General features: G+C 44.1%; 2 protein-coding genes across 2 annotated transcripts; both read right to left on the minus strand.

Moving 5' to 3' along the window:
* Positions 1-223: 223 nt before the first annotated feature.
* On the minus strand, positions 224-5,234 carry LOC140800127 (uncharacterized). The gene is made up of 6 exons (XM_073154791.1): positions 4,959-5,234; positions 4,546-4,859; positions 3,972-4,105; positions 1,624-1,750; positions 788-974; positions 224-642 (listed from the first exon to the last, which is right to left on the minus strand). The coding sequence occupies exons 1-6, from the start codon at positions 5,155-5,157 to the stop codon at positions 410-412; spliced, it is 1,194 nt and encodes a 397-aa protein (XP_073010892.1). The 5' UTR covers positions 5,158-5,234; the 3' UTR covers positions 224-409.
* Positions 5,235-5,603: 369 nt separating this feature from the next.
* On the minus strand, positions 5,604-7,871 carry LOC140799612 (probable L-type lectin-domain containing receptor kinase S.7). Its single transcript, XM_073153995.1, has one exon. The coding sequence runs from the start codon at positions 7,713-7,715 to the stop codon at positions 5,697-5,699; it is 2,019 nt and encodes a 672-aa protein (XP_073010096.1). The 5' UTR covers positions 7,716-7,871; the 3' UTR covers positions 5,604-5,696.
* Between the last annotated feature and the right edge of the window lie 3,970 nt (positions 7,872-11,841).

Genomic DNA, 11,841 nt, shown 5'->3' on the forward strand with positions numbered 1-11,841 from the left:
ACTGGAAATTCGGGTTATCACATCCGAAATGCGAACGACCATTATTTCATTAATGCTCTTTTATCATATGCATATATGATGTGTAAGAGTGCCAAAGCACTCATTGCTCCTGCAACGCGTTATGTACTTGTCTTCACCTCTGCTTATGTTAAATTGTAAGTTCTGAATCATATTGGGTGAAAGTTGGTTAAATGCATGAAGCCTAACTCTTGAGATAAAAGACTGGAAATAACGGACCAAATTTATGCTCAAAAATTATTTTATAGATAATCCAAAACGATACCCCATTTACATCAACGAAAGACATGGATCAAGAACAGACCACTTCGCATTTAATAGGAGACCTTGAAAGCACGAGCGCTCCGAAGCATTTCTACTGGTGTTTAACTGAAAATTTGAGCCAGGCGAGCTAGTGACCTACAACAGTTTCCTCTCCGGCTGGAGAGGCTTGCAGATCTCTGTATGTCAGCACACGCCTGAAAGTGAGGTTGATCCTTGCAGAGGCAGCTTTCGCACGCTTAGGTACTGAGTGAAGCCAATCCCTTTGGGTGTAGCCTCTCATAACTAGCAAAGAGCCATGCTTTAGTACAAAAGAACGCTGATCCGGGAGGCTGACCTTTGATCGCTTTCCAAGAGATTGCCCTGCACATTTATCAGCTGGTTAAACACAGATAGCTAGCTCATAGTTATATCATCGTCAATTCGCAAGAAAGATAAAAAAGGGAGGGGCAGCTTCTACTTCAGAATTTTGTGGTAAGAGAATAACGCGGTTCTTTCTATCGCATACCTTGTGATTTGGCAGGCCTTCTCCTTAACAGAAATTCTCGTTCACATCCAAAAGTGACTGAAGCTATTTCTGGAGTCGGCCCATATAGCTGCTCATCGTCAGAATGCCATGATACATAATCTGAGCCGCTCTTATATCTATTCAGGACCAAACTATTAAAATAGCTCCCAGGAAGCGCTTCACGGACCTAAGGATGCCACATAAGTTGCACAATTATTAGAGGAGAGAAAAAAAATCGGGCGAGCAAGCAATAAAAAAACAACTAGAAAAGTTTGCAAGTGCTGATCCATATTTCCTTCAGAAGAGGTTATGGCATCACAAGGCGACCTAAATTTTGTTTCTAAGAGGAGACTGAATAGTCACCTTGGTTTCATTTTGGTTGTCATTCTAGATCTACCACATCCCATGATATCATGCTAGGTCTAAGGTGTCAAGAGTTTTTGACTTTTTTCTAATTTCCAAGAGGTTTTTGCAACTGTTTTGTTGGCCAGGCCTAAGATCAAGCCGAAAGGCATAGTTGATGGTCAATAAGTGATTATCCTGTAGTACCACTATAGATTTCAGCTTTTTGCTTTTGGGGCATCGTTAACCACGGTAGTCCCTGTAATGCTTTTTCACAACCTGTATGAAAGCCTAAAATTTACAATTGTAGTGGGATAACACAAAGTATAAGTGCATAATAATACAGGAAGAGATAAAATAATAGAGAAGAGCTTGTTAATAGTGACAATGGTATTCACTCGCTAGCATAAGACATGGCAACACCAATAAGTAATATCTAGGCATTCCTCATATACCAATCACTATGTATACAGGTGCAAGGGAAGGGTTCTTACCGCATTCAAGATGTCTTTAAGAGGGGGATATTCATCCCAGGAGTATGCATGTGGCTGATAACCACTGTATTTCAAATCTACGAGTCCTTCACTTGCAACATAGCATGTATCTCTAGGCTGCAGAGAACTACTACAAAAATTTTAAAAATTGGTCCTGATGAAGTTGAGAACAAAAGCAGAAAGATATCCCACTATAATAAAGAAAATTAACTTGGGATCTTCCACTGCTCAATGACTGAAATGCCACTGAAAATTGAGCCCTTAAACATGGTTTTCAACTTATTTTTCCCAGTACAAATAATTATGCCACACAATGATGAGAAAAAAAAGAACTTTAAAATGGAAAGATATCACTCATGAGTCATATAAGGATATCAGGACAACCATCTTGTGGCATTTAATAGACGTATTTCACCTTCAACAATGCAGCTCATTCCATCATATATTAGTTGATCAAGTGGTGCAAACCTGGGGAATTTATTACTCCAAAAAATACTGTCCCATATGGAAATTGCACCATTAAAATCAACTTTCAGGGAATATACCTCACCTTAATGGGATTCCAGGCACCACAAAGAAAATCTAGACATACTATACTTTTATACAAATGCTATGCCCACGTGAGACTCCACCAGACAGTCTATGGACTGGGTGGATCTAGCAGCATCAGCACTGCTGATGTGAGAAAGATATCTCCTCATGGGATACTATGGATAGCTCCAATGATGCCCCATATTCAGTTTCTAAATAGTCTGTAGACTGTCCATGGGCATAGTTTCTTTTTCTACTTTTATTACTTGTCAAGGATAGGGGTGTAAACAGCAGCCAAGCCTGAGCAAGCCGGCTCAAGCTCCAGCACAAGGTCAGGGAAAGCCATCACATCAAAAGACAATCTTATAATCATCGCATAAAGAGACAATATCGTGGATGGCTAAAATGCTGTTGCACATCCGGTTCGTAAACTGTCATGCTTGATTTGACTAGATTATAGGGGATGCTGAAGGATTGATCCAATCAGTGGAAACCATGTCCAAAGGGATGTCCTTCAAAGACTTGGCATTCTTCCTATTCCAAGAAGCACCTTCTAAAATATATATATATATATATATATATATATATATATATATATATATATAAGTTTTTCAAAGATCTAAGATTTAAAACATCAAAAAGTAAGAACGTCATGAAAGACAAGAACAATGTTTTGATACTCGGTCTTTATACTAATATTATTTTGATGAATAGAGATATGAAAATCATGGTCATTGTTGTGGCAAGATGGCACTGTGGCAGGTATCTTTTTTGCTTCAATTACCATTTCTCCAATACATTTCAACTTTGGGATTGAAATGAAGCACATTATCATGGAGAGTTCTCCAAAGAATTTTGTCTAGGAGAATTTTATATGAGAAAATTAGAATTGGAAGAAGGTATTGCATACTCCTCTCTTCTGATCAAACACAAATGGCTGCTCACATGACCATGAGAACTTGATTAGTGAACTGTTGAGTTTAACAAACTTTAACTGAAATATAATTCAGACTTAACAAAGCTACGATCCCCTCTTGACTTTTACCCTGTCATACATAGCCATCCCTTTGGCTAGAATTTGAATACGTTTTTACCAATATAAATGTTTCAATCCAACTATTGTAAGTCTGGACTCATGTTGATACCAGAGAGTATAGGAAACTATTGTACAAGGAGAGGTAAGACCAGGTCTTCGGTTTGGTGAACCTAGGATTCTTCGCTTCTCCCTTCTTTAGATAATTTTGACTGCCCATCATTTAAGCAGCTCATCTAATGCTCATCTGGTTAGAGTTCCTCGGCGAATCATCTCTTTCTTAATGAAATATCTATTAACAGGCACACCACAAAAAATATAGCAGACAAAAAGATGAAAAAGAATCAAGAAATCAAACCACTAGAAAGAAGAAAAAGAAATCGAATACGTCCTCAAATTCCATTTTCTTTGAACTAACTTCTTTGAGTTTCCAAGGGCCTAACAAATTCAGGAAATCATTATCCTATTCGATAATTTGAGGAATACAATACCCCTAATTATAGGGGTGCGAACTCTAATTAAGCCAATTATAGAGGAGGAAACTCTTTAACTTTTCCCTTTCACTACCACATCCAAAAGGTTAGGCAAAAGAAGAAAAGAATGAAGAAACTAAACCGGTAAACAATCGCCATGACACGACATTAAAATAGAGTATGTTCTCAAGATCGATCACTTCGAAACCACGACATGATGAGCGCACGAAGCATCACCGATCCAGAACAATCTTCGACAAAAACAAGGTAAATTTACACAAGAAATGGGAGGGAAAAGACTGCGACGAGACCTGAAGGCAAGATCTGCCGAAGACGTGGATGAGGGGTCTCGTCCATGGGATCTCTCTGTCGAGGTACTCGTACCACGCCCACGCCTGGTCCCAGGGCACGAATCGAGGGATGTGGACGACCTCGCTCCCGTTCCCTAGGTCGATTACTAGCTTCCTCTTGCTGTCGCTAGAATTAGGGTTAGGGTTTGAGTCGGTTGGTTGGAAGACGACTCTGGAACTCATGGCGAAGAAGAAAGAGAGAGAGTTGCCGCGAAAACGGAGGTGTCGGTGCGTGCATAGTTAGTACGTTAATAAGCCGTCGGTCGAAAACTTTTCTATATGAACCCTGTCCTTTTACCATTTACAAATAAGGACTTGCCTTTCAGTAAACTGTCACCATTTTAAGTGGATGGAACAAGTAGACAGTTAGTTACTCAAAGAGCTCTTCCATTTGTCATTCATAGAGAATCAAACAATAGTACATAAGCAGAAGAAACAATACCCAAATCCTAAACATGACAACCATATAAATGTCCTAAATATATAAGAAATCAAACATCTAAGAAGCAAAAAACAACGTAGACAAGGCACCCACAAGGGCTACTGTTACTAAATAACCATCGTTGTTGTTCTTGAATGCAGCATTAGACCATGGCTGTCCCGATGGACCCGAGGACAAAGGAGCTAGCGCTGGACTTATAGTCTCCGGATGCACCATCACGCGGACGATCATCCTCTGCCCGGAATCACAGTGTCCCGGCTCTCCGCTGATGAAGTAGAAGAGCCCACCGCGATCAAACCGGAACGAAGTGTCGCCGCCGGTGAACTGAAGGATTGGGTCCGTTGTGTTGCACTCCTTGTACTCGTTGTGGCTCACCAACAGCACCGAGTCATTCACATACTTGAAGTCTACCATGTCAAGAGTAATATTAGTGTACGTACGTACTAACTACTGCTACTCTTCCTCATATCAAAGTATAGTGTTCTAAGACAAGAAGAAGATCTTACGAAGGTAATCTCCGACATGGAACCGGTTCCTCTTGGCCCAATGGTTGTAAGTCTCGGACTCGTTGCCCGTCGGCTTCGTCCAACCCCGAGGACCACCGACACGGAACTCGTAAGCCGACGCCACGGAGAAGAGAAGAAGAGAAGTTGAGAGGAAGAAGAGGAGGGTGGTGAAGAAGTGAGATGGCGAGAGAGTAGCCATTGATGGAAGCGGCAAGCACAGCAGAGTACGTGTAAACTATAAACTACTTCTTATGTGGGTCAAAAACATGCAGTGGCTAACGCTGTTTGCTATGGAGTTGGGGGTTCTGGGGCGGGTTTTATAAGAAGCTTTGGGGGGTTCTGGGGCGGGTTTTATAAGAAGCTTTGGGGGGGTGGGGAAGTTAATGGGGTGGTAGTTAACTGGTTGTGTTGTTGACTCTCCGTTGGATTAGGCGAAGGGAGTGTGAGGAAGAAGAAGTGGGGACTCTACGTGAGAGACGCAACGGTTGAGTAATGCCACGTGGCCATCCCTAGTACGGTTGCCTGGTCAGAGCAGAGGATAGTTTGGTCTTTTCCGACGACGAAGTGGCGTTGAATGGGTCAAAACGGCCTCTTTTGACCCAACTAGTTAGGCTTGGAAATTGGAAACCATTACAGCGTTACAAATTCTTGATGCATGATACTTATTCATATTAATTTTGCTAAAAAGAATAACAAATCCGAGTAGCAAACTAGCGTATGTTAAACAAATACATACACTCACACCAAGTGATCCAAACTAGGTACTGTCACACTCTCCTCGCAGCAATCCGATACGATCTCACGCATGCTGAAAGAAGCACTAGAAGTGAACATAAGGAGAGGCTTCCTCCTAGGAACAGCCACTGGCTCTGCCTCCAGGTTAAGGATTTGGAGCACTCTCCTCATGGTGGGTCTCTCCAAGCAATTCGGATTCGCACAGCTGAGACCCACGAGCAGCAACCTCATCATCTCCTCCTCATCAAACTCGCCATTCAATCTCTTATCCGCAGCTTCGATTAACTTATCCTTTGAGTACAATTTCCAGACCCAGTCGACAAGATTGACTAGCTTCCGATCGTCGCCGTCTTCTTTGTCGATGGGCCTTCTCCCGCAGCAGATCTCTAGTATGACAACTCCGTAGCTGAACACGTCCGTCTTCTCCGTTGCTTTCCCGTATTGGAGGTATTCTGGAGCAAGGTAGCCCATTGTTCCAGCTGTGAGAGTTGAAACAGGGCTCTGGTTGTGGTCCATCAGCCTCGCAAGCCCGAAGTCCCCCAACCTTGGATTGAAGTTGGAATCTAATAGTATGTTGCTGGTCTTGATGTCTCTGTGAATCACTTGCTGCTCGCATTCTTGATGCAGGTAGGATAACACCGAGGCGATTCCGATGGCGGCGTTGTATCGATGCGCCCATTTGAGCACACCGTGTTCGGGGTCGCGGTAAAGGATCTTGTCGAGGCTTCCGTTAGGCATGAACTCATAAACGAGAAGCAGTTCGTTCTTCTCATCGCACCAACCGTCGAGTTGGACTAGGTTCTTGTGGCGAAGGCAGGCGATGATGGATAGCTCCGCGACGAACTCGGTCTTGCTTTGGTGGGCCTGCTTCGATCGCTTCACTGCGTAGGTGATCGCCGATCCGGGCACGATGGCTTTGTACACCGTGCCGAAAGCTCCGCTGCCGATTACTCTGCTGCTGTGGAATCCCCTGGTTGCGGCGATCAGCTCTCTGTATCTGAACTTTCTTGGCCCTTTCAGTAGCTCTGGTGTTAAGCCCTCTTTGTTGGCCGTCAGCTGCATCCATTTCTTGATCGACATCCAGACGAAGAGAACGAAGGCGACGCACAGAGCTACTGGACCTATGATGACTAGGATCAACCCGAGAATCTTGCGAGAGCTACTCCGTGGCATCTCTGGGATCATGCTCGACGGCGTTTGGGATCCGGTGCTGTTGGAGACGTCGGAAGAGAGGTTGAGAGAAGGGAACCCAAATGTCTGAAAGCTCCAATCTTTAATCGTATGCAGCTCTGTGCTTCCTTCGGTTGATGCGGAGAAACCCACGTACATGAACTCCTCGAAATGCTCGGAAAGATCGATTTTTGAAGAAAAGATTGGATTTTGTGGCTTGATGTTTGAGTATCCAAGCCAAATCTCGAGGTTGCTCTCATCGTGATAGTAATCGATCCAAACTGTGGTTAAATTACCACTTTTGAGCACAATCCCGTACGCTCCAAGATCCACCGACTTGAGCGAGATCGGACCATCAATGTCCAGCCCCACATGGTTATCACTCGTATCACCGAATTCCCCATCCAGACGAGTGTCGAACTCGACCGCAACGATCGACCCGTTGTTCCTGATCGCGCCGGATGAGTTGAAGAGACCGAGATAGCCGCCGGTGCTCCCGATCGTTCTATCATCGGGGGAGATGAAGAACGCCAAGCCATCTCCGAATGATTCAGGATTTGGGTTTGAGATGGAGAAGGAGAACTTGGTGGAAAACGAAGCAGAGATGTTGGCCACCGGGTCATAGAATTGGATCGGGAGATTGCATACAACGGCGCCGGAGCTCGATAAGGGGACGTCGGCTTCTCTGGTGAGCCCAATGGAACCATTTCTTAGATAGGAGTCGCCTAAGAGGGTGAGGTTGGAGAAGGAGAAGGACGAGGAATCAAAGCTTATGTTTTCAGCTTGGAGTTGCGCAAAGAGAAGCAAAAGAAGCAGAGAGAAGAGCAAGTACTCTGCGTTAGAAGAGCTCATAGTGCTTAGAGATGGGTTTTAGCTTTGAAGGAGGAGGAGAAGGTTAAGTAGAGAGAAGAATGGGTGTGGTTTCATGGAGGCAAGTGTGAAAGAGAATCTAAAGAGTGGCAGGAAGTCAGAAGTGGAAGGGTTATTAAGACGGCATTGGAGGAGGTGGAGGAGTTACAAATTTGGAGGAGAGGAAAGTGATCGGAGGAGATTAGAATTTAGCGCTCTAACGGTCGGATTGGGGGGCGCGTGGGGTCCTTTGAAAATGAGGGTCTATAACGGTCGGATAGGGCTTAGGGGCACATGTAGATGTAGTGGATTTGGATTATTTAATAATTGGGCTGGGCTACCTTGCTTAGTCTAATTATTAGAACTTAATAACCATTTTAAAAGTCTATTTTAATCGCTTAACAAACTAATTATAGTATCATTCCTACAAAAGAACGTTACCAATGCAAAGCTAGCCAGCTAGATAATTTTCCTCTACAATCTGGAAGGGACAAGCTTATACTAGTTTGATATGCTCCAAGTAATGAAAAGAATGTCTAATCATTGGCACAAATGATTGAATCTTACATTTCCCTATTCCTAAGATATTGACTAGAAAAAAAAAAGTGATTGACAATAAGTTTGTTAAGCGATTATATTAAAAATTAAATTTTTATTTTTATATTAAAAATGTTTATCTTAGTAGTGTCTTACCTCTAAAACTTATAAGTTTATAAGTTCAACGTTTTTTTATAAGACTGCAGTGTAATAGACTTTTTTTGATAATAAGTTTGATGATCAATTTCTATTAATAAAAAATATTTAGAACGGGACTAGTTTGGTCAAAAATTCGAAAGAAAAGTTTTTCATGACGACAAATTGCATGTATTGTGACCAGAGTTTTGACTATTATTCATTTCTACAAAAGAAATTGCTTCATATCTAATATAATTATCTGACAAACTCTATACTTGGTTGCTTTATCCATCACAGAGAGTTTCTCTTTTTTAAGAAAACACGTAGGTTAGAGCAATTCATTAATTCTTAAAGGTTACAATACAGTAGTCTGATACGTAGGAAGAAGGGTGGATAGAGCAATGTCTTTTTAACACAAATTCTATACTTGACCTACAATAAACAACACTGTAGAAAATAAAAATATCATACCCGAGTGCCTCGAGTCAGCATATAGACTCTATAAATCCAGCAATCTATGTCCCCGAATGTAGGAAGATATCTAAGATCACCCATCATGCATGCAGTAATAGAAAATTCTAGGAAGAAAACTAAAAGAACAGCCCTGCAAATAGGGGGAAAATAGTAAGACTCTCGCAAAAGCAAAGTTCTTAGACCTAATGGAAGGTGATAGCAAATAACCAACGGTAGGCATGCCAAAGGCAGCTGATGGGAGCTTGTAGGCTGTGGCCGGAATGAAGACACCAGATCCAATCACTCGCAAGCACTGGATGCAACCCAACAGTACGTTAGAAACATGAGAATGGAAGAGGGAACCAAGACTCCAGTAAACCCAACCCGAGGCCACGATAGACCAAGCAAAAAAAAAAAATCCAAACTCACTACTACCATGACCTCGGCCATAGCCGAAGCTCAAGCCAAGGCCAAACCAAAGAAGTCTAAGCTCTAATTAGGCGCAAGGACAGACGACGGCCTGAAAGAAGCGTCAACGAGGAGGAAGAGGCTCATCTCTATCTATCAGAGAAGACCCAGTGGAGGCAAGCACCCATCACCCTCCCGAGGAAGGAGTGTTCGAGAATAAAAGTAAGCCGGTAGAACCCTTGACGGCGGAGAAAATGGATTGGAGGAAGGGGTGGAGTTGACGACTGCGAGGGCAGGCTGTAGAGGACAACGGCGATGAGGAGGGGAGCAGTGACAAGGAGGGACTAGCAAAGCTGCAGCGGGAGAAGTCGGTGGTGGAGAGAGAGGCATCGGTGAAGGTGAAGAAACAGGGGGAGAGAGGCTTTAGAGAGAGGGAGAGGAGGGGGATGGAGAGGGAAAAAGGCCTCTTTAGAATGAGAGAAGAGACCTCTATCAAATCCTAGGAGGGTAACTAATTAATGACAGTGTTTTTAACTAAGGTGTTTTAAGTAAAATGTTATTGGTTGAATAATAAATATTTATATAGTAGAATGTGAATGATAATAAATCTAAGGAAGTTCCATTTTGGTCAAATTAAAGCTCGAGAATCTCTCTTTAATTTCTTGTCCTTGCAATTTGAATAAATATGTCATACGTGTTCAAAGAGAATACTCACAGAAGAATGTAGCGTCATTCAACATTTACGTAAGTAAACATGCAGTAAAGAAAAGACAACTCATAACTAGAAAGAAGATAGAATTAACAAACACACAAGCCGTCTTCATCCCTTGCAGTAACTACTTGGCGTTAATTACAAGAGCTGAAGACGTCCCCTTGTCCTTCTCTTCTATTACCACCTTAGAAACTTAAAGACAAGCACCATCCCCACTCATCACCTAGCTTCTAGATGAATGGAGAAGACGAACACCGATCGACACCCATGCACACCACCAAATGGACACTCTCCTTCCTCTCCACCTCAAACCCTTCCGAGAAGTAGTCCCTCCCTAGCTTACCCACCCTCTAACCCCTAACAAGTAATAAACATACCTTATTATTATTATAATTACTAGTTCATAAGCTAGCGGGGCTTAATTTACTTGTAAGCATAGGGAGGATCAAAGTTGTTAGGCATGGAAGCACTTGCCCCACCCCCATGGCCATGATCCCCAGCAGCACCCCCATACATCCCATAGTACCCACCCATGCCATCCCCATACACCCCACCATACTGGTGGTGCATGCCATGCTGAGGTGGGCCCATGTAGCTCTGCGGCGGTGGGGGTTGAGCCGCGTAAAGCTGCTGCGCGTCGTGGTGGTGGTTCGGCGGCGGCGCAGTGTGCAGCGGAGGAGCGTTGTGGTTGTGGTGGTGCCTGTGTTTGAGGATGGGGAGGGGATCTCCGCGGATGGATCCGCGGTGGTCGCCCTCGAGCTCGCGGTAGCGGTGGAGGTAGACGGAGAGGGGCTCGATGTAGTCGTCGAAGCCGAGCTTGCTCATGGCCCAGAGGACGTCCTCGGCCGTGATGGTCTTTCGCTGCTCGCGCTGGCACCGCTCGTTGGCCTCACTGGTGATGAAGCTGATATACTCCGACACGCACTCTTGGATCGTCTCCTTCGCATCGTCCGAGATCTTCGCGTGCGTCGGGAGCACCTTCCTCATGATCCGGATCACGTTCGCGATCGGCATGAAACGGTCCTGCTCGCGGATCGCCGGGGCGGCAGGGGATGGCGCCGGGTTCTGGCCTTGGCTCCCCTCCGCCGGGTTCGCTTGGACCGACTCGTTCGCCGCCGCCGCCGTCGCCGTCGCCGTCGCGTTAGGGTATCCTGGGAAATAATCATGTAAGATATAATGTATGAGGGGGGAGGAAAATTAATATGCTAGTTTCTCATAAAAGTTACACGAGTTGGAGAGACATAATAAACATAAAATATATAATGATATTTGCAAAGTTGTTCAACTGTAAATAAAAGAATAATAAGATGGAAAGGAGTGAGAAACGGAATCTTGGGGCACGGTTCCAGAGGTGTTGTATATAGAGCACCGTCGGCCTTCCACGCCGATAAGAGACACGTGGCGGCCTCTCAGGGCGAGCGGAGATGGCTATTGGGTGGACTGCATGAACTCAAATACGTGTCATCTAATTTGACTCCGTACCGGTTGGTCGAACGCATCAAACCTCGGTATATATCATACATAGTTGACAAAGAGGAGAGGAAGAGGGACAAAATAATGAACAAAAGACCAAGAACTACAAACGAACGACTGGAGAGAAGTCGAAGCGTTACTATCGAAGTGGTAGTAATGAATCAGACAGTTGAGATTTTTATTGGTGTGTGGGCCATGTCATCAATGGACGTGCCAGATCGGAACAAGTCATAGAGTGGGGTCCCACAACACCCAGACCCCAGTGACCAGTGTGTTGTAACTGACTGACCCACATTGAATGTGGGAGGGAGAGGGGTGTTGGAAAATACATTCATTCACCTTTTGGTGTGCATGGCGCATGCACCATGCACCCTAAATCCACCCGACGACCGCGTCTTCCCAAAGAGG

This window comes from Typha latifolia, chromosome 13 (genome assembly GCF_019914945.1).
Source record: "Typha latifolia isolate L0001 chromosome 13, TyphaL0001v2, whole genome shotgun sequence".
Lineage (NCBI taxonomy): Eukaryota > Viridiplantae > Streptophyta > Magnoliopsida > Poales > Typhaceae > Typha > Typha latifolia.

What these genes read in the sequence shown, in the direction of transcription:
- LOC140800127 (XM_073154791.1), bottom strand. Translation starts at nt 5,157, where the DNA reads ATGGCTACTCTCTCGCCATCTCACTTCTTCACCACCCTCCTCTTCTTC. An exon ending in CCATGTCGGAGATTACCTTC is followed by an intron (nt 4,860 to 4,958) that starts GTAAGATCTTCT and finishes TTGACATGGTAG; the next exon opens with ACTTCAAGTATGTGAATGAC. An exon ending in ATTTAGTAACAGTAGCCCTT is followed by an intron (nt 4,106 to 4,545) that starts GTGGGTGCCTTG and finishes TAATCGACCTAG; the next exon opens with GGAACGGGAGCGAGGTCGTC.
- LOC140799612 (XM_073153995.1), bottom strand. Translation starts at nt 7,715, where the DNA reads ATGAGCTCTTCTAACGCAGAGTACTTGCTCTTCTCTCTGCTTCTTTTG.